Here is a 14646-nt window from a genome sequence, read left to right as displayed (position 1 = left end):
TTGATTACTAATTCAATCTCTTTACTTGGTATAGGCCTTTTCAGATTTTCTATTTCTTCTTGACTCAGTTTTGGTAGTTGATGCAACTGGGGTGTTAAAGTCTTCTACTATTATTGTGTTATTGTCAATTCTCCCTTTATTTTTGTTAATATTTGCCTGATATATGTAGGTGCTGCTATGTTGGATGCATGTATATTTACAATTATTTGATCTTGTGGATTGATCCCTTGATCATTATGTAATGTCTTTCTTCATCTCTTGTTGCAGTCTTATTTTAAAGTCTATTTTGAGTAACTCAAAGTGGAGTAAATACTGCCAGCAGTTTACGTTCAAGAGTTCAGAATGCTACTCCCACTGGAAGGGCTGTGTCCTGGCAAGCTGCCCTCTGCCTGACTTCCTAGAATGCTCTGGAAGGTGCATTTTTCTGACCAACAGTCAGAATTAATTACTTTTTCAATTGCTAAAATGTGGGGACCAGAGCTGTGTAGACTTGGATGAAAGGGAGGAAAATATTTCATTTTTGCAACTCCAGCCTGAATGGGCAATATTGCACATTGCTCAGCTTGATTTGTTTGTTAATTCAATTAAGCTCAACAGCCCACCTACAGGGGTTTGGTTAAATAAATTATAATACATGGATTTAAAAAGAAGTAAGTAGCTCTAAAATATACCATCATAAAAATGTGTCTAATGTATGAAGTGTTTAATGCACTTTGAGCAATCATACCTCAATAAAGTGGTTTTTTTTCAAAAAATAAAGTTTAAATTGTCTGTTATGAGTACTGCTACCCCAACTCTCTTTTCATTTTCGTTTGCATGGAATACCTTTTTCCATCCTCTCACTTTCAGTCTATGTGTGTCTTTAGATCTGAAGTGAGTCTCCTGTAGGCAGTGTATATATGGGTCTTATTTTTCGTTTTGTTTTGTTTTTTTAATCTGTTCAGCCACTCTATGTCTTTTGACTGGAACAGTTAATTCACCTACATTTAAGGTAATTATTGATAGGTATGTATTTATTTTCATTTTGTTAATTGTTTTCTGTTTGTTTTGTACTTCTTTTCTGTTCCTTTCTTCTTCTTTTGCTCTGTTCCCTTATGATTTGATGACAATCTTTAGTGTTATGTTTGGATTTCTTTCTCTTTTTTGTGTGTCTCTATTATAGATTTTTGGTTTGTGATTATCATGAGATTTATATATAATTCTCTCTCTATATATGTTTAATGTTTTTGACATCAACTTTTACATCTTTTTGTTTTAGGTATCCCTTTTTTTGTGTGTCTCTATTATAGATTTTTGGTTTGTGATTATCATGAGATTTATATATAATTCTCTCTCTCTTTCTCTCTCTCTCTATATGTTTAATGTTTTTGACATCAACTTTTACATCTTTTTGTTTTAGGTATCCCTTAAATACTTACTGTTGATATAGATGATTTTACTGCCTTGTCTTTTAACTTTCCTACTAGCTTTATGTGGTTGATCTACTACATTTACTGTATGTTTGCTTTTACCAGTGAGATTTCTACTTTCATAATTTTCATATTTCTAGTTGTGGTCTTTTCTATTTCACTTAGGGAAATCCCTTTAACATTTCTTGTAGAGCTGGTTTAGTGGTGCTGAACTCTTTTAGCCTTTGCTTGCCTGTAAAACTCTTTATCTCTTCTTCAAATCTGAATGATATGTTTTCCAGTTAGATTATTCTTGGTTGTAGGTTTTTTCCTTTCATTACCTTGAATATATCATGCCAATCCCTTCTGGCTTACAAAGAATCTGCTGAAAATTCAGCTCATATTCTTATGGGTGTTCTCTTGTATGTAACTAGTTGCTTTTCTCTTGGTGCTTTTAAGATTCTCTTGTTATCTTTAATATTTGTCATTTTAATTATAATGTTTCTTGCTGTAAACCACTTTAGGTTCATCTTGTTTGGAACTCTCTGTACTTTCCAGAAATAGATTCATGTTTCCTTTCCCAGGTTAGGGGAGTTGTCAGCTATTGTTTCTTCAAATATGTTCTCTGCTTCTTTCTCTCTTTTTTCTCCTTCTAGGACCCCTTATAATGTGAATGTTAGTATGCTTGATCTTATCGCAGAGGTCTCTTAAACTGTCCCCATCTTTTAAAATTCTTTTTTTCTTTTTTGTTCAGCTTGGGTGATTTTTCACTACTCAGTCTCCAGTTCACTGATCGTTCCTCTGTATCATCTAATCTCCTGTTGATTCCTTCTAGTGTATTTTTTATTTCAGTTATTGTATTCTTCAGCTCCGTTCGATTCTTTTTTATAGTTTCTAACTCTTTATTAACTTCTCAACGTGATCATTCATTCTTCTCCCAAGTTCACTAAGCATTTTCATGATCATTACCTTGACCTCTTTATCATGTAGATTACTTACCTCCACTTCACTTAGTTCTTCTTCTTGGGTTTTGTCTTGTTCCTTCATTTGGAACATATTCCTTTGTCTCTTCATTATGCCTATCTCTATATGTATTTCTATGTATTATGTAGGTTGGTTATGTTTTCCAATCTTTGAGAAGTGGCCTTATGTAAGAGCCATCCTATGGGGCTCAGCAGCCCACATCCTTCTGGTCACAGAAGGGTGCCCCCTGTGTTGACTCTGTGGGCCCTTCTGTTGTGGTGGAACCAACTACTGTGGGCACACTCGTAGGCAGGGCTGGCCCCCAGGCCAGTCGGCTACCAAGCTGTAACTCATGTGGTGACTGCCAGCCCACTGGTAGGTAGGGCCAGGACCTGGCATGGCTGGCTGTGTGACCCAGCACGTCCCGGAGCTGGTGCCTGCCTGCTAGTAGATAGGACCAGGTCCCAGTGTGGCTGCTGTGCAACCTGGGGAGTCCTAGGGCTGGTGACAGCCTGTTGGCAGGTGGGCTTGGGACCCGGAGCAGCTGGTTGCAGAGCCCCAGATCTCTAGGGACTGGTGCCTGCCTGCTGGTGGGTGGGTAAGCCCCTGGCACTTCAAGGCTGGAGGGAGGTTTCCAAAATTGCGCTTGTCCAGCATCCTCATGGTAAAACAAGCTCCCCAGAATGTTTGCTGCCAGCATCTATGTTCCCAAGGGGAATTTGCGTTGCTTCCTGTCTCTCTGTGAGGCTCTCCAAGATCAGCAAATGAATCTGACGCAGGATCCTTTCAAATTACTGCCTCTGTACTGGAACTTGGAGCATGTGAAGCTTTGCGTGAGCCCTTTAAGAGTGGAGTCTCTGTTTCCTATAGCCCTCTGGCTCTCCCATTACACAAGCCCTGCTGGCCTTCAAAGCCAGATGTTCTGGGCACTCATCTTCCTGGGAGTGTAGGACACGCAAGTAGCGGGTCCCAATGTAGAATTCAGACCCCTCGCTCCTTTGGGGAGAACCTCAGGAATTGTGATAATCCTCCCGTTGTGTGTCACCTATCTGTGGGTGTGGGTCTTGACTATACTACATCTCTACCCCTCCTACCTGTCTTGTTGTGGTTCCTTCTTTGTATCTTTGGTTGTGGAAAACCTTTTCTGCTAGTTTTCAGGTCACTTTCATAGATAGTTGTCCTGTAAATAGTTGTAATTTCGCTGTACCTGTGGGCAGAGTTAGCTCAGGGTCTTCCTACTCTATCATCTTGCCCACACCTCAGGATATATTATCATTTTTTAAAGATTATTTTAAAATTGTTTAAAAACTGAAAAACTGCGTTTCAGAGAGCTTAAATGACTTAACAAGAAAGCACAAAATTCATAATAACAATTTGGAATTTGAAAGTTGGCCCTTTAATTTTAAATTTTTCTCTCTATTGAACTAATTCATAATCAACTGTTACTTAATGAGTAAGTATTACTATTTTAATCTCCACTATTTAGACTTCACTATTAAATAGTGAGCCCCGCAGGTTTTAACAGAGCTTATATAGCACTTTTCCTTCCTACACAAAATTGTCACAGAATTCTGTAATTTTTGCCTTTCTTTTCCCTTTTTGGTGCATGTTCTGGTTCTTTCCCTGCTTTTAGGCTATATTTTGGGTGAGATTGCCAGCCTTCTATGAATGGTTATTTCTTTTAGGTTCCTCCTTTAAGTGGAAAACACATACATAAACACACACAACCAACTTGTTAGCATTGTGTTTTAAAAAGAGTAAATAAGTCCAAGTGCAAGGTGATATTCTTGAGCATAGTATAGAAACATTATTAGCACATGAATTTCACAATAACACAAGATCTTGTTACTTCTGCCTACTCGGATGTTCATCTTACTTTCAGTGTGGTCAGACAATGTCTGATTTTAGGACCCTCATAATTAATGCAATTAGTTGTTGTCTAAAATTGTTTGTAATTAGCAGAAACGTTTCCTCATAAAATCTTTTGCGAAAGTCCAAAATGTGAATATATCAGACAAATAGAAGTTGAACCGCCCAGTTTGAAGTAGTGTGGTGGTATGTGCAGGGTGAACTGCTAGCCATTTCTCTCTCTTGCCATCAAGCCTGTGAGGCTTCCCTACTGAACCCTTAGGGTTTTAGTAGTACAGTTAAAATTTACTGAAATAAGTCATTATTCTGTTTAGTTAAATTATATTCATAGTAAAATAAGTAATAAATGTGTTCTACAACTGGAAAACAAACAAAGCAATTCTTTATCACCGGCCACCTAAGCTGGAAATAACCTCATCTGTAATTGTTAATTACAGTTTTTCCAAAGGGGCAGCTCAAATGTTTGAGAAGCTTTTAATGTCCCCATAAGCACCATTGCTGATTTTTCTTGTGTAAGAACTTATGGGTAAATAGGATCAATTGATATGAGAAAATAAAGAAGAAGCTCCTACCAATATTTGCTCTGGCTCCAAGAAACACTGTTAAAATAGATTTTAAGGAAATAGAAAGTCAACATCTATTTGTTTGTGAAGTCTCTAAGAAAGAACGAAGGGATTAAAAAATTACTACATTGCTCCGAGGTCACCAAATACCTCAACCCACTTGATTTGTGGGATATATAATGCGAAAATCTACTCTAAGTACACATACAAGTTTATTCACGACCTAGGATCAGTCCCAAGTTCCTATATGAGCTTACCTTGGTAAATTGGGTTAGAGAATTGATAAATCTGGAGACACCTAAACACCTTATTAGGCCAGGTTTAAACAGCAGGGGGCTCCCAGTAGTCTGCTCTGGCCTACTTTCCTGGGGTCGTACTATATGGTACTTGATGGTTTTGCAAGAGGTAGGACATTGCTAAACATGCAATTCCAAGGGACCCTTAATGCCTACCTTAATCTACCCTCTAAATAATATGGAAAAGAAAAAGGAAATTTAAATCTATATAGAAATAAAACTTTCCCCTCTTCTTGTCTCCCACTGAAAGCTATAGTTCTACTTTACGTACATTCCTTCACCAGCACCATTTTGTGCTTCTCCAGAATCTTTGGGGACACTGGGATAGTCTGGTTGCATGATCTGAGCTCCTCTTCCTCAGGAGTGAGTACTGGAGGGAACGACGTCTTATGTTCTCTTTGAATTGTTCAGGTATTTGGCCGACATTTCTTCACATCTTTTTCCCTTGGGTTTAGCATTTTAACTTATTTACATGCTGAGGTATTCCTTTTCACTCCAATGGAGGTGTTCAGAAGAATCTGAGCAAAACCTCAAGAAGCTTCTTTTCCATTCTTTGCCACTGCTTTGACACATCTTCCTGGGATCATTGGTATAAACATTTAGGCCCTTCACAGTCTTTCTATGGGCTCTTTAATACTACCTCAGAAGTCACTTAAATGAATCAGGATATTAATTAATTTTACCCCAGACTACCCTCATTGTTATGGGTACATAATTTCTATGAAGCACTAGCCCATAAAATGATCCCTGAAAATGGAGCTACTTGGGCAATTGTTTTAGAAAATACTACCCTCCGAGGGTTTTACAATGCACAATAACATCTGTAAAAATTCTCAGTAATCCTAACACAAAGAAATTCATTTGATGTTTTTTCAGACTCTATGCAGCTCCAAATAATTTGACTCTAAAAGGGTTTTTAACATAAACAAAATAGCACACCAAAGTGCTAGTATTCTATAGCGTATGTTTTAGTAAATGTTGACTTCAAAATCTATGCAGCTCCAAATAATTTGACTATAAAAGTGTTTTTTAACATAAACAAAGTAACATACCAAAGTACTAGTATTATATAGCATATGTTTTAGTAAATGTTGATTTCATCAAAAAGTCACTTATCCCATATTCTATTTCTGAAGACAAAGTGACCACACAAGAAGCTTTTGTTATGTATATTGGACAAAACAATACTGTAAGTCAAATTATGTAATTTCAAAGGAATAAATAAAGCTGCTTAATCCCCTTCGCTTCACAATTTAACTCCATAAATCCTCCCTTTCAAGTCAGTCTGTTGTAAACACACCTTAAATTCCTAATATAATTAATGTTCACATTTGTTGCTTACTCCCAAAAATTGAACCTCCCAAAACATACAACATGAATCTCACATTGATAATAATACCCAGGCAAATGATAAGACAGCCCATATTCCTCATTCTGCTTAGCTCTAGCCAATGGTTCTAACTTAGGGCTCTGGTTGGAGTCAAAGTCTCTTCTCTGCATTTACACTCTGGTATTGATGAGGCTTTCTCAAGCATCTCTTGTGTTTGATTCTTTATTCCAAGTTAAATATGGTTTAAAAATTCCTCGTATTTTGTCTTCCATACATTCCACCTGTATCAAATTCTAAGACTTCAAAGAACATAAATTTCAAAAACACAAGTCCTAAAGGTAAAGCCACTATTATCTGATGCTGTGATTTAAATTAGTATTGCTCAAGCAAAATAATGTTTGTCAAATATAATACATATATTATTACCTAGACTTACAGTGTGAGTCACACCTGTAGACCACAGCTGATATATAGTGTTTTCTGGGGGAAAATGGCCAGACAGAAAAACTGAAAGAGAGCAAACAGTATACGTTTAAAGAACAGCTTTGAGATTGCTTTCCTTTTGCTCTGAGGTGTCAATCACTTCTTGGCAGAAGTCCAGAATCTACTACCTGTGAACCTGAAGTGCAGCTGGGAACATTTTCCCAAGAAGATGTTAATATAAGACTATGATTCTCATATTTTAATAAATGTAGGTTACCCATTTTCTTTTCTTCTGAGTTTAGGATTTGAAATATTTAGTACACCAGTAAAATTTGAAAATTTATGCCTGTGGCAGCATTAGTCGTCACATTTTTCATTCTAGTCACTTTTCACTCAATACATCTTTCATTCTATTCTATTTTCATAGTCCACCATGGATATTTCTAAATATTTGGATCACTTTCAAAACATTCCTGTCTCCTTCCATGGCCTAATTGACATGTGTAATTGACAACCTGTCCTGAATTGAGTGTGGGCTCTAATTCTATTCTCATTTGTGAATTAGAGTCTACATTAATAATAAGCAATTCTCTAAATAAAATTTTTGGGATTGGACCCCCAGCTACTCCATTATTCTCCTTTTCTCTTTGTATTTACGTAAACTGGAAGCTCCTCACATCTTCCTTAGCTATACATTCTATTTTTTCCGATCACCGAGACTGTTGAGTCTGCTTTACACAAGGGAATTCTTTAGGCGATCAGGATAGCTTTTTCATGGTTTCCAATTTTAGCTCAGCAGACGAATTCTTCTCTGAAGATTTCTGAAGAAGAACTCCTCTTCTGATGTTTTCAAAGCATATGTTCTTGGAGTTCCAGTGAGAAGCAAGATCTTAATCCCCACGTTCCTCCATCCTCAAGTGTTGAGTTTCTGTAACTTTCCCACTTCCATACTATTACAAAGATCAATTTCTGCTTTCCTTATCTAATAAGACATTTCTTTTCTTCCTCAAGTATTTCCCTCTCAATTTAATACTTCAAGATTCCTCGAAGTTGGTGACCATTTTCACTCATTCTTTCTCATATGCAGTGTTAATCCTATAGCCTATATTCAAATTTATTCACTTTCTTTAGCATACCAATTTCTAAAGGCTTTTTGCCTGAAGACATATTTACCCACTGTCTATGAGGTCTTCCTGCAAACTATAAACTTCTCCAGCATGAATCTCTCAAGTGCACTAAGAATTTGCATTACACTATAGATGCTTATTGCCATAGAATGAAAGCTGATTGGCACTTCTGGAAGGCACCAGCAGTTCAGGCTTCCAGACCTCTTTGTGATAGGAGTCTATTAAACTGTCTTCCCCCCATCTCCAGCCAACATTGTATCTAGCTAACACTAAGCGTGCACTAACCAACATGCCTATCTTTTCTTTACTAACTCAATGTTCCCCATGCTAGACTTTGAATAGACTGAAGGTCATCAATCATTTTGTTTTATAATATTTGTGCAAATATAGATTATTTAAAGTAATCTTATTCCAATGTTATTTTTGAAAATTCAGCTTATTTTTTCTTTGTTGCTGAATTTCCTTTTTGCCCCCCAAAAATGAACTAAATATAATTAAAAATTTATTCTGTTTACTTCTTGTTATCTCTCTCCTCCCTGCTATTCCACCTACCTGAAAATTCTCTCCTAGACAGCATGGGACTCATACTACTCACTTTCAACTACTACTACTGCCTTACCACCCCCTTTCTAGGGTAGCTGAGCAGCTAAGTTTTACATCAGAAACGTTTGTCTCTCTGTGACTGTAGGAAAATTATATAACTTTTTAGAATCATACATAAAATTATGATCATAATTACTACTTACTTCATAGAATTACTGTTATGATCAAGTGAAATAGCCTATATCAGACATGTAGGAGAGTCTAATGTCCCTCCACTTTTAAAAATGTAGTTAACTGACTCACCAAAAAACAGACATCAAAACATTGGATTTCTATATCTTGATCAGAAGACTTTAAGTAACTAATCTTCAAGCTGTAACTGGATGTTTACTTTAATATTAATGATATGATCTAGTGATTGTTTACACCCCTGATGACTACTCATTCTTTTTTACATAATTAGGATCTACAGTCAAAGGTGTCACGAAGACTGAGTTCATCACTCCAAGAGCAACAGTGATAAATCTTCCACTTCCAAATGCTATTTCAACATTACAAAGTTCCCAATCCAAGAGTAAGTATAAGAATTTGTGCTGAAATGTTAAACTAGTGTATTGGATAGAACTAAACTCAGAATGTTTTCCAGCCCACAGCTACCAAAGAACAATGCCTTACTTATATTCTCTCCTAGTCTCTACCAAATGAGACAACCATTTAGCGACTTTGCTTTGTACAGTGATACTCTATCCCTCCATAGCCACAAATGAGTGGATGCCAAGGAGGATCAGTCCAAGCCTGAGCAATAATCTATGATATCACCTGGCACAAAAAGGTGAGCTTGGCCAAAAAATTAGACAACTTTGATGAAATGGAAAAATTCTTAGAAACAAATTGCTAAAACGGCCTCAAGAAGATAGGAAGACTGAAAAGACCTAAAGCAATTTAAGATTCTGCATTAGAAATTTAAAATGGGCCCATGGAGAAAACTCCAAGCAGGATAGCATCAAGTGTGAATTCTAAAAAGATATTCACAAAAGAAGTAATACTAATTCTTCTCAAACTCTTTCATGATGTAGAGGAAACATTGCACAGATAATTATATGAGACCAGTATTACCCTAACACCAAAGATAGAAAAGAATGAAAAGAAAACACAAATAAAGAAAGCTACAGACCAATATCCATCATGAACACAGATACAAATATCCTTAATAAAATATTAGAAAAAAATCTGTAACATATGAAAAGTGATATAAAGCATGAACAAATGGAATTTATCCAGGAATGCAAGGTTGGTTTAACATATGAAAATCAAGTAATGTAATACACCATATTAGTAGACTAGTAAATGCAGAAAAAGTATTTGACAAAATATAACACCCACTCATAATTAAAACTCAATTAAGGGCTTCCCTGGTGGTGCAGTGGTTGAGAGTCCTCCTGCCGATTCAGGGGACGCGGGTTCGTGCCCCTGTCTGGGAGGATCCCACATGCCGTGGAGCAGCTGGGCCCGTGAGCCATGGCCGCTGAGCCTGCGCGTCCAGAGCCTGTGCGCCGCAACGTCTCAATTAAATATAAATAAAATGGAACTTCCTCAAACAGGTAAAGGACATCTATGAAAAACATACAGCAAACATCATACTTAATAGTGAAAGACTTAATACTTTCCTCTTAAGATCTGGGACAAAACAAAGATTCCACTCTCACCAATTCTATTCAAAATTATAACTAGAGGTTCTAGACAGTGCAATAAGCTGATAGATAGATAGGTAGGTAGGTAGATAGATAGATAGATAGATAGATAGATAGATAGATAGATAGAAAGGGACAGATAGAATCATTCATCCAGATTGGAAAGGAGGAAATAAATGTGTTTCTCTGAGTAGACTGCATCATTTTCTATGTAGAAAACCCAAAGATTTCACAGTAAAGCTACTAGAACTAATAAAGAGTATTCTATACCAGAGGATCCAAGATATGCACAAATAAATCATATTTCTTTATTTTAGCAATGGCAATCCAAAAAATAAGGAAATAATTCCATTCATAATAGCAGAAAGAATAAAGTATTTAAGAGTAAATTTAACAATAGAAATGCAAGATTTGTACACTGAACTATAAAACACTTCTGTGAGAAATTAAATATATAAATGGAAATTTCTGAGTTGATGAACATGTGAAGATTTGAGGAGAGTGGTGCACTAGGAGAGGACATAGAAGCTCCATGTCCTTTCTCCATACCTTGCCCTGTGCATCTCTTCCATCTGGTTGTCCCTGAGTTATATCCTTTTATCGTAAGCCAGTGATCTAATGAGGTAATGGAGTGAATTATCAAGAAAGATTTGTCCCCATCATTAGGGCTAGTGAGTACCAGAATTAACAACTTGGCATATCTGATTCCTTGCCCTGTGTTCTTTTCTTTATTGCATGCTGCCACCTCCCTGAGTTTTTTGTCTTAAGGCAGATAGTCATATGAGTATAACTGAACTAAGTAAGACTAGTCAGGTAGCTGGCACATCACCTGGAGGGGCTCTAGTGGGTGTCTGGGACTCTAAAAAGGACACATCATGAGGTCAGTTTCCAGGCAAGAGGAGCAAAAGAACTAAGGGACCCCCAAAGCCAAAGCAGAGCTGAGCCTATTCTGATCACATGCTCTGGACATTCACAATGTGGAGCCTGGTATCAGAGCACATCTGGGAGGTATGGCAGGTGTGAGCCAGCAGGCCAGACACAGCAGAGCAGGGAGGGGAAGGCAATTTATGCATTTTTAATGTAATGCACACACAATTTAAATAATACATTTATTTTAGTATTATGTGAAAAGACCACTTGTTAGTTTTAGTGATTCAGACAAGCACACTAAGGATCAAAAAAGAAAAATTTTCATTAGTACAATTACATCTGGTACTTGAGCAAAGAAATCAGATTTTAAAACATTACTGCCGGTCGGAAAGTGCTAGTGAGATGCAAAAATGACATCATTTTGGTTCTGACTTTAGCCACTCAAAGCCATTTCAAGGGTTCACAAGAAAGATGGAATCACGGGGGAAAGAAAAGTAGAATGTGAGTGTGTTGCTTCTGTATGTTTAAAAATTTTTTAAAGCCAGTGATGAATGTTTTGAACATTTGCTTCCTTGCTACCATCAATTTTATAACAAATATATTTGTTTCTAAGTATATAACCATCAACAAAGACAGAAATAGAAAAAATTAAATGCAAACAGAAACACTTTACCTAACCATATATAAAATGGTTAAAAAAGCACACAAAAAGAATCCAAGTACTTTAAACAACATAATCTTAACTGCACACCCTCCTCAGTAGAACAGATAAAGAGGGGGAGAGAAAAGAAAAACACTGGAAAGACATTCTGAAATTCACTTGATGAGTTTGTTTTATTGAAATGAATATAGCGAATCTAAATACTTGGTACTACAAGATTGAAAAAACATATAGATGTGTTCTCAATGTGAAAAGGGGAGATACAAATACAGAATGGGGGAAGGAAAATAACACTGCATTATCATATTGAAACCGAAGGCATCAGCATAACCTCACGATTAAAATTCAAATACGTATTTAACATTGCAAAGAATAAATAAATAAATAAACAAACAAACATTACATGTTTATGGATTGGAAGACTTGATATTTTAAGATGGCGGTTGTTTCCAAGTTGATCAATAATTGATAAAATAGTCAGTGCAATCCCTATTAGAATACCAGCAGGTTTTTCGCATAGACATTGATAAGCCCATCCTAAAATATATATGGGAATGAAAAGGACCTTGAATTGTCAAAACACTTTTGAAAAAGAACAACAAGATTGGAAGACTCGAACACAGCCAATTTCAAAACTTACTCTAAAGCTATAGTAATCAAAACAGGGTGTGGTTAATGTGTTAAGAATAGCATGATTCATAATAGTCAAACAGTGAAAATAATCCAAATGTCCCTTAACTGGCAAAATAGAATATCTCATTGGATTTTCCATTTGGAATTCATCTGTAATATTCCAAAACATGGGCTATCCGTATAAGAGAATACTATTCAGCAATTTAAAGGAACAAAATACTGATACACTCTGTAATAGCATGAATCTGAAAAACATCATACAGTGAAAGAAGTCTTTCTCAAAATACAACATATATGATTCCATTTCTGTGAAATATCCAGAAAGGATATTTTTATAGGGACAGAAAATAGGTAAGTGGCTGCCTACACCTGGAGATGGACCTGGGGATTGACTGCAGAAAGACCCAAGGAAGTTTTTTGTGTTGAAGAAAAGGTTCTAAAACTGTAGTATAGTGATGGTCACACAACTCTATATAAATTTACTAAATATTATTGGGTTGCGTACTTAAAATGAGTGCATTAAGTGGTGAGTTTCCAAATAAAGATTTGTTTAAAAACAAAAAGATAGAGAATGTTGATCTAGGCCAATAAAATTCCTTTCTGGGTAATCTGAACTAGAAAACCCAAACAAACCAAAAAGTCAGAGGAACCGTAGGAGCAAGGTTTTAGTAGAGTGAGTCTGAGACAGCCACGGTGACTGGCGTGCATGCCTGCGGCATAAGGAAGCAGGTATTATGAGTAAGCAGAGTTGGTAGAAGAAGAATGGAGAGAGACTATGTGGGAGAGACCCCGCGAGCAAGATTAAGTTGGTCAGGAGAGACAGAGAGAGTAGCAGGACCGAGAAATCCCCTGATTCCTGACAGTTTTCCAGTTCCAGTCCACATGTATCTTCACAAGGACTTCCCTTATTCTGGCCTCTGTGACTGGGAGTAATCTGTACTTTTAGACAAACTATCCTGAGTAGAAAAGCTAGCAATCTTCTGTAAGAGCCTTATCAGATCCCGTTCATTATAAATACTGGATGTACTGTTGGCATACCAGAGTCCTTAAGAAAAAGCAGCTACAGGTGGCTCACAGTCTCCAAGTCTCTTCTTGGGAGATCTCTAAGGTAGAATGACACAGCAAGTGGGGACTGTGGACGCCCAAGGCCCACTGTTGTCTAGAAACACATCGAGAACCTCCATTTCCCCCTTTTTTATTGTAATCATCTTAGGCACGGCATTAAAAAAGGTTACCTAGAAAAAGTCGAATTTCACACCATAATTGTAAACTAATAATTTTATTTAATTAGTCACCACATAAAGGAACTTAAAGAGGAGGGTCATTTTTCCTTCATAAGAAGAACATTTTTTTGTGGTAGCGTTTTGGGCTCTGATGAGTAGAACCTATTTTGTAGGCAATATATGTCTGAAAAGTACCTTTGGCAAACCAAAACCTCATCCATCTCATAATATGACTGCCCCCGAGACAAACAAGAATAAAAGTGAATACACATCTGCAAAATGTGTAGCAGTTGAAGATTAAACTCAAATAATTTGTACTTTGCACTGACACCCACCCAGGCAGTGCCTGATGTGGAAAATGTCATTCAAGGACCATGGTGTATTAAAATTAGCACTTAGACAGAAGTCTGTGGTCAATCCCATGGGTCGCTTGAGATTCGTAATTCTGCCTTGATTCATGCAATAAAATGCCCTCTGCATCTCAGTTCTGGAGACTCCTGTATTTATTTAGCTTCTAAACACAGTCTGAAGTGGCTTTCTTCCAAGTAGTTTAAACAATACACCCACAAAGCCATTTCTTGAAAAATGAAACACCCTGGAAAGCAAGGTAATGAAGGAAGGGTACTTACTGCTGTCCTTTGCATTTGCCATTTGATTAACCAGTTCTATGCTCAAAGTCCTTTAGAAATTTTGTTATAAAACTCATTCTTTGGGCAGCCATCCTCCCTAGATCTCTCTCATTCCTCAAGGTGCTTCCTGCTAAGCATGGACTCCACTTGATGTAATGAGTTTGCACACATTTCCATCGGCGCCTGGTGAGACCAGGAGTCTGCCCAGATTCCTGGTTAGCAGGGCAATGCTCCCTTTCCATCTCCACCCCTCACACACACAAACATTCAAAATTAGTGGAGCCAAGACAGAGAAACAGAAGGAGAACGAAACAATCTATAGGCAGGGGAAGGTTGAACACCTCTTAAACATATGGGCACTGGGTCCTCGGAGAGTGAGTATCAGGTAAAGGCACTGTGGGTACATTATCTCAAATGCAGGCTTGATTTAGAGTAGA

General features: G+C 37.1%; 1 protein-coding gene across 3 annotated transcripts in view; it reads left to right on the top strand.

Annotated features, from left to right (window-relative positions):
• The window catches only part of EMCN (endomucin), a 99001-nt gene that overhangs the window by 40737 nt on the left and 43618 nt on the right, over positions 1 to 14646 (top strand). For all 3 annotated transcript variants that reach the window (XR_003680482.2, XM_028491688.2, XM_028491687.2), the window contains exon 4: positions 8966 to 9076. Coding sequence is in view for 2 of the 3 variants with exons in the window: in XM_028491688.2 (XP_028347489.1) it covers positions 8966 to 9076 (111 nt within the window). In the remaining variant the exon portion in view is untranslated. The remainder of the gene's footprint in view (positions 1 to 8965; positions 9077 to 14646) is intronic.

Source organism: Physeter macrocephalus, chromosome 7 (genome assembly GCF_002837175.3).
Source record: "Physeter macrocephalus isolate SW-GA chromosome 7, ASM283717v5, whole genome shotgun sequence".
NCBI classification, from domain to species: domain Eukaryota; kingdom Metazoa; phylum Chordata; class Mammalia; order Artiodactyla; family Physeteridae; genus Physeter; species Physeter macrocephalus.
The sequence above is the reverse complement of the archived record's forward strand: the minus strand, read 5'-3'. Positions and strand labels throughout refer to the sequence as shown.